Below are 16,663 nucleotides of genomic sequence, written 5' to 3' on the forward strand. Positions count from 1 at the left end.
CCTCCCCCGCACCCAGCGTGACTCATGCCCTCGTGATCCACCCCCCCCCCCGCTCAACCACGGGTGGGAGGGAGATGTTGACGTCACAGGATGGCAGGGTTCTTCTTCCTCTTCGCAGAAGAGGGGGAGGGACGTCTCCATGGTTCGTTCCCAAACTATTAAATCGATCCGTAGCACATCTAATTGATCTCTGAACATTTAAACAATGGAAGGTGAGCTATCTCGGGAACATGCACTCGTCGACATAGCTGACTCAGGGAACCTGTATGTTGTGTGCAATTGAATTCCAAATTCGTAACAATATATTATAATAGAATGATCAGATCTCGTAACTCTCAGTTTTTTATACATCACTTTTGCTTTACTTTGAGAGAGAAGGAATCAGGTACAAGACTTTCACTTGCATTACTATGACTATGCATTACCAAAGAGGTTTCGCTAACATTACCAGATACATCACAATTATCATATTATAGCAAAAGTTACAATTGTCAAAGTGCAATACTTCTACAGACACGAATCAACCATTGCCTATATAGCAACTGTGACCAAATTGTATATGTACTCGGTCCGTTAATCTCTACGAATCACTCAATATCACTCGTCAACGATCTACATATTACGTGTGCATTCAGGAGAGTGGGGGGGGGGTTGGGGGGGGAGGCTGAATTGTGAAAAAGAAGTATCGGGAAGAAAAGGGGAATGAGGGAGGATATTAAAAAGGGCAGAAAAGAAAATGCATGGAAGAGAAAGAGGCTCAAGGGGGTGGGGTGGGAGGTGATGAGGTAGAGTAGGGGGGGGGGGGGGTTGAGAGAGGTGGTTTGCAGAAAATTCAAACTTGTGCCTTTAGTGCCTATATAATTTGTAGATGGCCCTCTACACTCCAAACACCTCTCCTGGTTGCAACCACGTGTACCAAAAAAAGAGAAGTTAAATTAATGATGAGGTCAGGCTTTAAAAACACGGACGAGGAAAAACAAATTAGATGAGATAAATTGTTGGAATATGAATACTTTATGAAATATTTTTTTATGCCAGAGGATAGGAAATGTCATTTTGAAGACAAATATCTAAAATACGGAGTCGCATACTTCACATATGCCTAGTGTTGGCTTAATGGTTAGGGTGATGGTGGGCTTGGGATCCTTGGATCCTGAGTTCAAATCCCACTCTGCTGTTGAATTAATGACAGGTGGGGATGACTCTGCCTGTCATCCTTCCAAGGTCGGCAGAATGAGTGCCAGCTTGCTGGTATACTATGTCGGAGTGGTGACCCGTCCAGGATGGTGCCCAATAGCCAATGAGACTGCTGAGGCAGCACAAACGCTCTGCACAGAGTATGGTCCCAATGGATGAATGGATAGTTCACATTCAGATTGTTGTCTTTGCTAAATCTCTGGAGAGATCCAGTTATACTTTACTTGTACTAAATGTTGATAGAGGCTCTTTGTTTGCTTTGTTACATAAAGCTTGCAGTGAACAACAACAACAAAAAAAGTGAAGATTAAAACAAATTATCTAATTTATCTAATTGTGGGTGTAAATATAGTACCTGAGAAAATCATTCACACTAAGACTGTGCGAACAGATCCTTGACAGAGAACTTACAAAACCACTTCCTGTTGCAACTGTGGAAGAAAACTGTGGAACTGTGGAAGTTGCAACTGTGGAAGGAAGAAATAATTTTATTTCTTCCACACTACCATCCAATGTCCATTATCTGGCAGTGTCTATTATGGTTAGCTCAAGGACATTGTTTTGCAGGACAATTTAGGACTAAAAGCACCACCAGCATCACCACCCACATGACCATTACATTCAATTTCAAAACCTTTTATATGCTTTAGGCACAGCAAGCAGGCAGACAATAGTGATAACTATATTAAGATAAGTAAGTATGGTAATTTAAATCTGATAGTTATTGATGGTCATGATCACAATATATGGAGCACTTTGTATACCTTCAACAACGTAGTAGTTCAACAGGCCTGTTATAATTATTGAAATAAGCATCACACATTAGTAAGCTATTGTGCTGTGTGCAAGGCCCCAACAGTAACAGTGTCAGTGTTTGGGCTCGGTGACCTTTGACTCCATTCTGATGCTACAACACCATCAGGAGACAGAAGAACAGGCTGGCCAGCAGCGGACAGGCCTGGAGGCAAGGAGACCCTGATCGAGGAACTGGGGAGGAAGTGGGAAGAAATGAAGAATCTTGATCTGATTCATCTCACAAAGTACAGATATATGTCACACACACACACACACACACACACACACACACACACACACACACACACACACACACACACACACACACACACACACACACACACACACACACACACACACACACACACACACACACACACTCCTGCATGGGTGGATGGGCTTCTGCCCTGGTGCTTTAATCGTGATTCCCAAGCCTTCCATCCGTCCTTCAAGCAACTTCTGACTGTACATCCCTATCGGGACACAAACTGTAGCGCATTGACTGTAGGATGCTCGGCAAGTTGCTTAAGCACTCAAGCAAGTACTCCATTGAAATGGTCGATAAGGAACGGCTGGCTGGGCAAGCGATAGCAAGCTGATTAGTCATGGCACAAACCCGTAAAAACAAAACATCGTCAATTTCTTCACAGTTTCAGATTTCACGCCAGATTTCGAGTTATATAATCCACATGATCTTCCAAACTCAAATTATAGCGAACGCAGTGATCTTCATACTTAACGCGTGCACGTGAGAGAATAGGAAGAAACAACAACAACAACACAATACAATACCCCTAAAATTTGGAATCCGTGTCGTTGGCTATGACCCTTTTGCTTCCGGTTTTTTTTAAACACTGTGCAGTGTATAAACACGATTGGGTTTTATTTCTATCTTGTGAATATTACTTAACGCGTGCACATGAGAGAATAGGAAACAACAACAACAACAACTACACAATATCCTGGCAATTTGGAATCCATGTCGTTGGCTATGACCCTTTTGTTTCCAGTTTTTTTTTGCTTCTGCTTTTTTTTTTGTTTCCGGTTTTTGTCATGGGGAATGATGCATGCCGGGAGATAAAGGCATCGTCGGAGACATGAAAGACCCAAATATCAGACATGGTGTATATTTCCTCCACTGATTTTAATAAAGATATTTCCCGCATCATTAAAAAATAATTTTTAATCGTGATTTACGTTATTTGATCGCTGATCCCGAATCCAGGCCGAAGTAACCGGAAATTGCGTATACAGTTGTGAACAAGTAGTAGGTAAAGTCAGAAGCGAATGAAAGAAGAATACTACGTTCACTTCTAGTATTAATTTTTTTAGATGAGATCCTGTTCTAGGCGGTGTAGTTGTCGTTGTGAAGGTAATGTTGAGGTAATATTTATTTTTTCATTGAAAAAAGACTTTAATTTGATATATTTAAGAAGCGAATGGTAGAAGAATTATATGTTCCCTTCTCGGCTTTGCCTATTCCATATTATTTTAATTATATACTTTAATTAGTCGGTGAGAGTAGACATCACTCCAAGCTCCTAATTTGTAAACTATAACACTTCCAAAAGCACCATATTCAGCAATTTGTAGGTATGTACAAGTAGATGAAGCATTTGAAGATACGAGTGAGGAAAGTGAAAAAAAAACACTGAGCGCTTTCTTGTTAATAAACCATTGCAGTCTCTTCCAAGTCAAGGCATTGTTGAGCAGGCCAAACAAAATGGTGAATTAAGACCCGAGTGAGGGAGAGCGAGGTGACCAAGGATGCGCCTTGATAAATAATATAATTAAACAAGAAAAACAGTGGTGCCAGGCACAACAAATCCCACCCATTTAAGGCATAAAGTTATTTTGGGGATCAAATTTAAATTTGATACATCCTTAACCTGAATGTTGATTATAAGGAATAGAATAAGGAATATTTTAGTCTTAGTTTGAAGTCAATTAAACTATTTTTGGCGAAGTTATGAGCGAAAAACGATTTTGACCTTTTCGTGACCTGACCTTGACCTTTGACCTAATTGGACCCAAAAGTTAATGCGGTCGTCTGAGGTTCATTACCCACCTGTGGATACAATCTGACAGTGTTTGAGCCAGCCGTTTTCCCGTAAAGTTGTATTTTCGTAACCATGTTTTAGTTTTAATGGAAAATTTGTAATTTTGACCAAAGACCATGACCCCCAAAACTTCGGACCCTACCGATTTTCACAAATATGCATTTTTCACTATAGGAATGGGTAGGATTATAAGTGACACATATAATAAGGTTCACTATAAGCTTAGTTTGAAGTAAATCAGATCATTTTTGACGAAGTTATGAGCGAAAAACGATTTTGATCTTTTCGTGACCTTGACCTTGACCTTTGATCCAATTGGACCCAAAAGTTAATGGGGTCGTCCAAAGTTCATTGCCCACCTGTGGATTAAATTTGATCGTGTTTGCTAAAGCCGATTTGCCGTAAAGTTGCTAACAGACAGACAAACAAACAGACAAACAAACCGGACGATTACACTATCCGCACCCTCCCTCCGGGGGCGGGATAATAAGGCTGGTAATTATCTTCAAAAGAGGAGTTTTAATTAACCCAAACACCCACTTTTCATTAATGTACCATACCACCTTGAAGTTCCCTCTGCATGCATGCAAAGTTTGGGGCTGCTAGGTTTCATGGTTTTGGAGTTATGGAGGAGACGGACGACGGAGTGATGGACTGATGGATGGACACACTGACATTTATTAATATAGATAAAATAACAGGACTGGAGTTAGATTTATATTAGTATGGGAGTAAGCAGAGGCAAGTTAAGAAAATAACTTGGTAAGTCAAAAGACCGGATGAGAAGGTGACCCTGTTCAAGCAGCGGAGGCCAATGGCCTCTTGGGGAAAGCAATATGGTTGACAATAACAAAAATGTGCGAAATAATAATGACAATCAGTCAAAGAAAATGACGAAAGGGACACAGACCCCTCATCAACAGATGCCCAAGTCTGTGCGGCCACACTGAGCAGCCAGAATGTGTGCTGAAAAGTATAATGACTGCACCTTCTCCAGTGAGGAAGGGGATCCCTGCCTCATGATAGGACAGTACTCTACACCAAAGCTGAAAGCTAAAAGGTGTCACCTGATCCACAACCAACAACAACCAGGTTCCAGATGATCACAGAATATTAAATAAACATAGCTGGAGCTTAAAGGAGAAGGAAATCATCCTCCACTGCAAAGTGTATTCTATGCATTAAACATGGGGGACAAAGCGGTAAAGGAGAAAGATTCATGAACAAGTTGAAACAAACAAAGCTGGCAGTCAAGTCTAAAAGAATTCTGTGAACAAAATTCATTGCAGTAGCATCAATGATCCAAAGATACTTGACCCAGGAAAGAACAAGGAAAAAAGACATAAAATGTCACAGATCCCGTTGTTTTAGTAATTTTGCTGTATGGAGTTAAAGGGCAAGCCCATATTTATTTACAACTAAAATGGCTGTCAGTCTTCCAGTTGGTTATCTTTGAACAGATCACAAAATAAAGTTCGGTGCAATTGTATGACGACGTTGACGCCAAACGGTATGACGACGATGTCGAGGAGGACAACCTGGCATGGTGCGCCGCGGGCCTCGTATAATTGCGATCAGTAACATGGGATCGCGTCAGGGAAGCCACCAGCAGCGATGGCGATATGCACATATTGGAGGGAATGACAATGAACGGCATCCCCGACTCAAAAATCGAGATGCCAGTGACAATTCGCAACTATCACCAGTACCGCGAGAACATTACATCGACAGATGGAGTGATCCTATACAAGGACCGAGTAGTCATACCACCCTCACTCCGCGGCGATGTGTTGAGCGCCCTACACGCTGCCCACCAGGGCGTATCAATGATGACCGCCCGCGCAGAATCCTCTGTATTCTGGCAAGGCATGTCGGCCGACATCAGTGCCACTCGGAAAAACTGCGAACACTGCCACCGGATGGCACCATCACAGCCTGGAGCGCCACCAACTCCACCTATCCCGGTCGTTTACCCCTTTCAGGCAGTGTGCTCGGACTTCTATGTACACAGGGGTGCACACTACCTTGTGACGGTGGACAGATACTCGAACTGGCCGATCATCTCAAAGTCGACGGGTGGCGCCGCCGGACTCATAAACCACTTACGTCGCGCCTTCGTGACGTACGGGACGCCAGAAGAGCTCGCATTGGATGGGGGACCGGAGTTCACCTCCACCGAGACCAGGTCATTCCTGCACAGATGGGACGTACACCACCGCTTGTCATCGGTGGCCTTCCCTCACAGCAACTGTCGCGCGGAGATTGGAGTGAAGACAATGAAACGACTTATCAAGGACAACACCAGCCCGCAGGGAGAACTTGACACTGACGCTGTACAGAGAGCGATACTACAATATCGTAACACGCCTGACCCTGACACGAAGATCTCCCCGGCAATGTGTGTCTTCGGCCGCCCGATACGCGATTTCATCCCAATTATCCCCGGGAAGTACAGACCGCACGACACTTGGCATGAGACCCTGAAAGCGAGGGAGGAGGCCCTCCGCAAACGTCGTATCCGTACAGCCGACACCTGAGCAGAACACACCAAATGCCTTTCGCCACTTGCTGTAGGGGACCTAGTCCACGTACAGAACCAGACAGGATTCCACCCAAAAAATGGGACAAGACAGGCAGTATCGTGGAGGTACGCCAACACGACCAATACGTGATCAAGATCGACGGCTCGGGCAGAGTCACACTTCGGAACAGGAAATTCCTGCGCAAGTTTAGCCCAGTTCGCAATGACCAGCTGCCACCCCGGTCTATCTGTGATGATCTAGCAACCCGCATCACTGTACCTGCACCCGTTGTAACACCGCAACTGCCTGACCTCGACAGAGAACCCGTGACATCTGCGACGCCAACGGGGCCCACGCCGGCACTGACGTCAGTATGCACAACCCGGCGCAAGACCACACCCGTTTCAGACACGCCAGCAGCACCAGGACGAGGCACACAGAGGCGCGCGATCCTTCAGACGCCACCATCGGCCCCTGAAACCCCGAGAGCCCCATCCCCACTGGGGCCCGATGTGACACCACCAGCACCAGCAATAGGTCAACGCCGATCCACCAGAGCGACCAGCGTGCCTGCCTGGCACAAGGACTACTCCATGGAATAGTCACACGATGGGCGATATAAACTTTTGTTCATTCATTAAACTTAATATTTTCTCAGCCTTTATCTATTAACATAATAAAGACTCGGAGGGAGATAGAGAACATTGTACTTTACGGTACTTCTACATATCGACGGTCCCCTGTGCCAGTGCGCATGTGCAGCGTGAGCCGGAGCCAGGGATGTTGTGGGCGTTTCAACCTGTTCGATACTTGTTTGATTATAGTCGTTCCACGCTAATAAAGTGGTCGAACAAATTGAACTCTGTTCTTATTTAGAATCCATGGTCCATGATGAAATCCCCGTGCAGGAAATGTTGGTTGTGCAGGAACACGAACTCGCCCAACTGAACCCAGAGCCCGAAATAGGTGCGGCGGCGGCCGCGGTGTATGACACCTCCCTCCCCCTCTCCGCCAAAACCCCCCGATCCTTGCCGAATCGGCTCAGCTGAGTGCACCCGGCATGGCCCAGCTATGCGCCATGCTGGCGGCAATGACAGAAAAGATGGATACAAACACAAATGAAATGAAAAACGAAATAAAAGGCATGAACAAGCAAATGAACGAAGTGAAAACGATAATGGAAACAAACGCACTCAAAATGAAGGAAGAAATGAGAGAAATGCGGGGTGAGACGCAGAACATGGGCTGAAGCCTGCAGGCGGGCATGAAGGCAGTAACCGCGGAGCTCAAAATGGCGATGCCACGTGTGGGAGCGAACGAGCTGGGAGGGGGTGCAACGGCTGTCAGGCCCGCGGTGGAGGCGGGTAAGGAGAAAATAATTCGGGGGACGTGTTGGGCGAGAACAGTGACGGTGACCGAGAGGGAAAAACTAATTGGCGTGACGGAGACGTGCACGAGGGAGATAACAGGGGAAGAGACGGAAATGATAGTTGAGACAAGGGAGACAACGGAAGAGACGGAAATAATAGAGACACGGGAGATAGAGGATGAATTGGACGGGGTTAGAGACGCGCACACATACACGGAGGTAGTGGAAGACAATGGGGGAGCTGGCGGACTGGTTAGAGACCCGGTGCGAGCAGCTGGATGGCCTCCTCCAGGAACGAGGGGAGGGAGTATGTCCCCTTGAAGCGAGTCACGACCGGGTGAGTTTGGTCGTGTCGAGCGAGGTCGAGGGGAGGAGTGCTGTGGACAGGTGCACGGAAAGCTTGGGGGGTAAAGAGGCCCCGGAGACCCTTGTGGGGACACGAATCCACAGTGTGGTTGTCCCGGTGTGTGTGGTGCAAGGTGTGAGTGCGTCCCCATGTGTGGAAGCGACCCCGTGTGTGAGTGGTGTGGTGGTAAGTGTGCGGAAGGGTGTGCTTCCCAGCACGACGTGTGTGGATGTGGCACCGCGGGCGAGTGCCCCCGCGTGTGTGAGTAGTATGGTTTGTGTGAGGGAAACGGCACGAGTGAGTGAGCGGCCGAGTGTGAGGGAGACAGTGTGTGTGAGGTCGCTGAATGTGAGGGAGATGTCGGTTGGCATGCGTGAGCATGCAGCCGCGTCTCCCGGTGTGAATGTGATGGAATGGACTGTGAGCGTCGTAACACGCAGGTGTGCGTGGTTGGAATGGAGACGACGACGGCGACAGAGGAAAGAAAGCCGGGTAGCGGCTGTAGCTGTTTCGGGGACCGTGCCGGGTTCGCCCAGCAGCGAGCGCGAGGTCCGTGCTGTAAAGCGCACGAGGCCCCCACGTGCACGCTTGCGGGAGTGAAGTCCTGGTCCGGAAACGCACGCGGTGGATTTGCCGATCCCACGGACGGACAAAGTTTAGGCAGGATTACGAATTTGGACCGGATGGGTTCTCCACGCGGGCGGGTGTGTTAAGCTCCAATGGGCAGCGCACATGTGTTCGCGTGGGGAACCCCTCGAGACGTGAGGCTTGTGTTTTTTTTTATGTGCCGGGTGACGTCATGGCTGCGTGTGTGGTTGGAATCCGGAAGGAGGGTGAATTCCTGCCGGATGGTACCGTCCAAGAGGGACGAGGGACGCAAACAGCTGCCATGACGTCACGCCACAGGTGCGCGGCTGTGAATTGCCGTGCTGGTGCGCAGGTTGCGAGTTGCCGCGCTGGTGCTGCGCAATAAAAAAAAACAAAAAAAAAACAGCAAGCCTCGCTTTCGGGTGAACAGGATTCCCTGGGCAAGGGGTGGAAGACCCCCTTACCTGGGCACAGGATGACACTAGTTAGGGGGAAGGGTTAGCTTAGCTAGACCGGCTCCATGGGGCAGGGGTAAGTCCTCATGGGGCCCGTGGAATGGATTAGTTAGAGGGATTGTAAGTCAGATTTAGGATTGGGAAATGATTTATGGAGGTTTGAGGACAGTGACAGGCAGTGAATGTGTAGCGGGGACGTAGTTTAGCTACGTAGTGTTAAAAGGAACGTGCTGTAGTTTAAGGGACGACGTGGGAGCACGAGTTAGTTAGGGGAAGTAGTTAGCAGGATGGCAGAGTTCAGCGGTGAGTGTGTTGAAGAGTTGTGGGTTGTGAGGTGAGTACGTGTGCTTGTTGAGTGAGTGAGGCCAGCGGGTCTGTGTGAGTGGAGCGAATGGGGAATGCATGGTGCGATGAGTGATTGGGGGGAGGAGTGACTCCCGCCCAAGGGACCCCGGGGTCAGTGTAGACTGAGTTAGGGGGTTAGTCAAATTTACAAAATGGAGGTCGTTTTGTTGTTGGTGGGAAAGAAGGCTCGATACCCATTTGGAGGGGTGCAGGAGCCCTGTTGATGGGCTGGGAGCGTGGCTGCGAAAGGTGAGTATCGCTGAGTGGGTACCCCGGGCACCAGGCTAGTCGGCCGTAGTCGGCCAAGGGCCCATGGGGGGCTGGGATAGCGTAGTAGGCACGGGTGCGCCCACTTGGTGTGGGGGCTCGGGGCGCCAGTAGCCGCGTGGGCAGTGTTGTGGGCACGGGTGACCCTCAGAAAGGGGCCCGGGAAGCCAGCCTGCCACGTGTGCGTTTCAGGGGAGGTGCCATGGGGGGCACTCCCCGGTGTTTAGGGAGCTGGTAGGCTCGGAGGCAGTGTAGTGCCCGGGGGTGCCATAGCTGGAGAATCGGCAGAGGGTAGTGCCTGCCAAGAGGAGCCACGCATCCCAGCCAAGAGACCATGTGAGGGCACGGAAAGAAAATTGGGGGGCGAGGCCCGAAATTGTAAGGACACCAACACAGGCGACGGGAATCTGGGTTGTTAGAACCAATAGTTTAAGCGAGAGGTGCTTGTTGAAAGCCCCGGGGTAGTTTAACAGTAAAATGGTTAGGGTAGATTAGGAAGTGTACCCCTCCACACCACCCATCCCCTCGCTCTCGTTGTGGGCCGCTGGACCCACTTTTGGTTAGGTCGCTGAAGTCTGGGGAGGCCATCTTGAGGCTTCGTTGGGCCTCGACACAGGACGCTAGCTCTCCCTTGTTCCCCTCCGGGAAGGGAACGTAGGGGTTGGGAGTAGGCTAGGTGACAGGATAGGTTAGCCAAACAAGGACGATAAAGGGGGTGAGGGGATGAATTATAAAGGGTAAGTAAAAAAAAAAAAAAAAAAAGTTGGGGCTAAATTGGGTTTGACAAATTAAGGGGGTGGGTATGGACAGTGACAGACAAAGGCGATAGGTTGGGAGGGAGACCGTAGGGTAGGTCCGAGCCCGCCTTCCGAGTGGCCAGCACCACCGCACTCCCTCCACCAACCTCCACTGCAAGGCAAAGGCCGGCCCACTTCATCGGCAGCTGCTGTTTTGCTGCAAGGCCTGTGCCGGCTGGATCGTCTGCAGCTGCTGTGCTTCAAGGGCTGTGCCAGCCAGTTCGTCTGCCAGCTGTGTTTGCCTGCAGCGGCCTGGTTCTGCAGGCTGTGTTTGCCTTCTGCCTTTGCCATGCCATGCCCACTGCCCATGTTCACCAGCACCGTTCAATTTTGCTTTGCCCCCCCCCCCCCTGTTCATTTCCATGTGCGCCAGGATCAAGGCAACAGTTTGCAAGCTGCAAGAACTGCCCTGTTGGCAGCTACAACACGGGCCTGCAGTGGCGGCCCGTGCACCGTGTTTGCGTCCATCCATTCATCCATCTATCCATCCATCCGTTGTGTTCATTGCGTGTGCCACTTGAGCTGGCACGGAGACTGCGTTTGTGCAGCCCATACACCGTTGTGGTTCACTATAGGTTCATTTCAAAAGGGAAGGCCTTGGACTGCGTGTGAGCAGCCGGCCACGTTCCCTGTCACCTGCATTGTTTGAGCCAGAGACTGCATGCGAGCAGCCTGGCTCCCTGCTAACTGCTTTCTTTTTGCAGAGTCCATTGATCCTGGGCCATGGTTTAGTGTAAAATTTGTAAGTTAAGGTAGGATGTACTGTAAATATGAGTGTGCCCCCGGCATGTCTGTCTTAGCGCCGGCAATTTTATTTAAGTCGGCCGTGTGAGTGGGTTTGTTTAGTGAGTTACTCAGCCCTCAGGTTATTTATTTTGGGGACACGAATAGCATGAATGTCGCTCAGGGATCCATAGGTAAAACGTACAAGGGGAGAACTACACATGATGGCACACGAAAATTTGACGACTCGGGACGAGTCTGTAAAAAGGGGAGGGGGTAGTGTTGTGGTTGAGGAAATTCGCAAACCACCATTCAGGTCCCGTAGGTGAGATATCTCTGTAAGTACATGTGTAGTTAGCCCCAAACCCGTTGTTTAGAGGGAATAAATGTGATTCATTCGGGCTGCGACCCTTTAAGATAGCCGTTTTTCTGTTCTATCTTTATTTTGAACCAACCACGTCTCAACCGCCATCACACAACAACCACCAACCGCAACTCAGCTTCACAACAACAACAACGCCAACAGCCATGACCTTTACCGTCACGGCTCACTCCCGTAAACATCGCATCACCACCATTCCAAGCGTCACCATGGCCATAAACCACCACAATAAACCCTCCACCACCCTCACCTCTTCTCCTTCTGCGGCCATTCCCGCGCCGCTTGTGAACGCCGAGCGTCAGGCTGTCCTGGCCTCGTACAGGGCGCGCGCTGACCCGCGGGTACAAAGAGCGGCCTTTCCGAGGGGAAGTCAGATCAGGAATGATACACGCCCACTTCTGTTCCGTCCTATCAGCGAGCGCGGGGCGATTTGGCCCCGCCTCCAGGCGCGTCGGAGTAGAATCGAAATATGCAAATTCGAGGATCAGGGGAGGTTCACGCCCACTTTTCCTCCGTCCAATGGGCGAGTGTGGCTCCGCCCCCGAGCTCATCCTGATCCGGAAATTTGCATATGGGTTCTCCTGCCGTACTATAAAGCGCCGAGCGCGGGGCGAATTCAGTCAGTCTTCAGTTTTGTTTTGGGTCGGAAGCAGTTGGAGGCAGTCGCAGTTTTGGGCTCGGGCGAGTTGGAGAGGTGTGGCGGCGGCGGAGTGTGGCAGCAGCAGTCAAGACGGGTCTGGAGGAGAGTCGGAGTCTGTCGGGGTTCGGAGTCTGTCGGGGAGCTGCAGAGAGGTGAAGCCGGGAACGCGGTCGAGGTCGCAGTGGAGTCGCTCGTCGCGGGACCCAAGCAAGCCAGCTATCCTCTTTCCCCAGAGCATCAACAACCCCCCGTTTCCCCCCGCGCTGAGATAGTGCGAAAAGGGGGCCCCGTTCCCACCCCATTCCAAGCAGTGCCAACGAAACCCGCGGAGGAGCGCGGAGTCGGGGCACCGCCGCCATATTTGCGGCTCATCACAAGACGGGTAGGCTCCGCCTGGTCTCGCGCCCACAGACCACGTCTGCCCCCTTGTCATTGAGGGTGGCCCTTTTCTTTTGCCTTTGAGTATATGTGTTGTCGGCGCCGTCTGTAAAGTAAAACTGTGTAAGTGTTGCCGTGTGCTCGCGTAGTCGGTAGTATCTCTGCATATTTGTGCTTTTTTTGCAATTGCTTTTGGTGCATAATTGTTGTAATTGTATATGTGTGCTTTCCGTGTGCCACGGAATAAATGTGCCTTATGTTGAACTGTTTTTCCCGTTTCGCTTCGTCTTTTCTTTAATTGAATCTCCATCTTGCTTCACGTAAAGGGTTGGTAGTGGGCTAAATACGCCCGATAATTAATCGGAACTGTCGAGGTTGACGATAACACCGCTCGGTTATCCCGATAGTACGGAATGGGTCGCTTAAAGTGGCCCGAGTCCGGAGTCGACCTGCGGCGAGGTGCGATCGCCCGGTCTACCCTCCGTGTGGGTACTTAGGTAGGTCCAATTTGGCGAACAACCCTATCCCACGTGGGGGGCCGATTGGCACGATCGTGGTGAGGCCGAAAGGCCCACCCGTGACTAGTTCCCGGCGTTAGTCCGAGAGGGTCACGACGGAATTGTCCGTCCGGTGGGCGACGTGCCGCGATTCGAGTTACGTGGCTGCTCGCACGCCGGCGGGCGCGAATTTGCAACTATATATATATATATATATATATATATATATATATATATATATATAATTTTTTTTTTGTGACATCCACGGGACTTGAATAGTCCCGCCAACGTAGAATGAGCCGAAACGATGGAGGCGGTTTATTTTTTTTATAACCCAAAGATGGCGGTTTTAATCGCTCGACAGCAAACGGGATGAGGAAGGTGGCACGAGTCGCTTTTCACTGAGTTAATCATGTTTATTTCTCTAACCAGAACGATAATAAGACTCGGCAAGAGGAGGGATCCTGGACGATTCGACGGGAGGTTGTGTGGGTTCGGGCGTGTGGAAAACACAAACAATTCCAATAGATATACAAATCTCAAACCCTCTAAGGCACCAGGTACACACACACACACACACGCACGCACGCACGCACGCACGCACGCACGCACGCACAACGTAGCTCATGGTCAAGCTTGCCCGTGGTGTCGACGTAACAGTCCCTGGATTGGTGCCAGACGAGCTGGCGTTGCGCTCGTCAGGGGCAGGAGACACGGTGGTGCCGAGGTTCCATCAGGCCTTCCGCGCACAACCGCGGTTTCCGGCCTGTGAGCTCCAACCAGCCACCGTGGTGCTGTTCCTGGTGGTGTCGACCGCCTGCTGTAGGCCCAAGACCGCTCACAGCCACCAGGGAGCCAGTTCTGGTGCCAAGATGCGAGCAGGAGAGGGAGGCAGGTCCGCCTGCTGTTCGGTCCCATACTCTGAGCCAGCAGAACGCCAGAGCCAACCGAGGTGAGACACAAGGCACAGCAAGGCCACGAGACACGACGAATCGAGGAACGAACCAGCGCAACAAGAGAGCACGCTCCGAGACAAACAGCCTCGACCAGACGCTTTCTTTTTATGACTCTTCCTCCTCTTCTTTTCCCGAACAGAACCTTTTTTATACTCGAGTCCTCGTCACTTCCAATCGAGCCCTTTTATTGGCCCTCTGCCGTCGCCTTCCGCCAATCGTGATCAAGGGGCGGAGCCATCCGCAGCACTGTCCTGTTACGTCACGGCAAGCCTACAGGGAATATTAAAAGGGGATACGCATAGACACTTACCCTAACCCGTCTCCCTATCTAATTACGTGACAATTATCATTTCCCCCTTAAAGAAATGGACATTTACTCGACAATTTATCACCACTGAATTTTTACTTATTACATCGAGATCCTGGTACAACTCGAACAGCATGGCATACCTAATTAAACATCCTAATTACCCTTTGAATGCATACCCCCCCCCCCCCAGACATAACAATATATATATATATATATATGCTGTCAGCAACCTCTGGTTGTAACATCGTTTTTGGCGCCTTCATAGTGAGGCGCCTCTTGCTGTTATGGTGAGCATCAACCGCAGATGATGTCTCACACGGTAAAAGCACATAAGTAGGGTGAATATACTGATTCTGGCTCACTTTTCCCCATGTAAATGAATGGGGGATTTTCAGCGATTCCCTTTTTTTTCCCTAAAAATAAACCCCCTTTTTATCCCAAGGTATATTTATTTGTCTCCCCTTTTAACCTGGAGGTTGAACCTCATTGAATTGAACACCTGGGGGTTGAACAGCTCACTCATTGAACCTATAAAGATTTGTTCATTCTCAAATTCCTTCAATAGTTTAATTTTCTTTGCACAATAATCCCCATCTAAAATATTGACAAACAAAACATTTGAATCTTTATATTTTTGAAGATACCCCTTTTGTGCCATTACGAAATGATAAACTTCTCTTAATGCTCTTGTTTGACCACCTCCTGAGCCACAGGTTATTTTTTGTTAAGCCCCGCCCACTTTTCTTTAAGCCCCGCCCACTTTTGCTAAGCCCCGCCCACTCTCCACAAGGTATTCAATAAGCCACGCCCACTTTTCTTTAAGCCCCACCCACTTTTCTTTAAGCCCCACCCACTTTTGTTAAGCCCCGCCCACTTTGCACAATGTATTCAATAAGCCCCGCCCATTTTTCTTTAAGCCCCGCCCACTTTTGCTAAGCTCCACCCACTTTTTGTGAGGTATTTTTTCTAAGCCACGCCCACTTTTTCTAAGCCCCGCCCACTTTGCTAAGCTCCGCCCACTTTTCATGAGGTATTTTTCTAAGCCACGCCCACTTTTCCTAAGCCCCGCCTACTTTTGCTAAGCCCCGCCCACTCTTACATCATTTCCAGTTCATCTCTGACTCACAAAGAAATCACTAGAAAATTACAGGATGTTATGGTTTTGAAAAATTTCACAATGAAGGCTTGCCTAGGCTTGCCCAGGGAATTTCCAAAGGAAACCACACCCACCAGTCTTTCTCTATAAAAGCTTCAAGCCCAGGCTCCATTTTAAACATTTGTTTTTGCTGGCAATGGTGTGCTGTGTGCTTGCCTGGAACTCTCTGTCTTGTATGGAACTAAACCTTCAAGTTGATGAACTGGATTCAAACCTCTTATCTGTTGAGGTAAGATTTTTATTTTCCTATTTTCAAACTTTGATTGAAGCATACTCATTTAATAATTAAATAACTTAATTAATACATTATTATTTTCTCTCACAGGAAATTGTATCTGAAATACAAAATGAAAATACTGCTTTTGATACAACTTGGGGGGAAATTGTTGGCTTGGTTGAAGACCTTATGAGCGACCAAGACCTTGAGTGGGATGACTTTGGGGTTCCTTGGAACTCTCTAACTTGTATGGAACTAAACCTTCAAGTTGATGAACTGGATTCAAACCTCTTATCCATTGAGGTAAGATTTTTATTTTCCTATTTTCAAACTTTGATTGAAGCATACTCATTTAATAATTAAATAACTTAATTAATACATTATTATTTTCTCTCACAGGAAATTGTATCTGAAATACAAAATGAAAATACTGCTTTTGCTACAACTTGGAGCGAAATTGTTGACTTGGTTGAAGACCTTGTGAGCGACCAAGACCTACAGAACGAGCAAGACCTTGAGTGGGATGACTTTGGGGTTTCTTGGAACTCTCTGACTTGTATGGAACTAAACCTTCAAGTTGATGAACTGGATTCAAACCTCTTATCCATTGAGGTAAGATTTTTATTTTCCTATTTTCAAACTTTGATTGAAGCATACTCATTT

The 16,663-nt window shown here is 48.6% G+C and overlaps 1 protein-coding gene across 1 annotated transcript in view; it reads right to left on the reverse strand.

Moving 5' to 3' along the window:
- Positions 1-339: 339 nt before the first annotated feature.
- Positions 340-16,663, reverse strand: part of LOC147035044 (otoancorin-like) — a 106,249-nt gene continuing 89,925 nt past the window's right edge. Inside the window, 1 exon segment of the mRNA XM_085862205.1 lies at positions 340-2,184. Coding sequence (XP_085718331.1) covers positions 2,105-2,184 — 80 coding nt within the window. The 3' untranslated portion in view covers positions 340-2,104.

Source organism: Eptatretus burgeri, chromosome 1 (assembly GCF_056783735.1).
Source record: "Eptatretus burgeri isolate ZD-2024b chromosome 1, Ebu_testis_v1, whole genome shotgun sequence".
In the NCBI taxonomy this organism is placed as follows: Eukaryota; Metazoa; Chordata; class Myxini; order Myxiniformes; family Myxinidae; genus Eptatretus; species Eptatretus burgeri.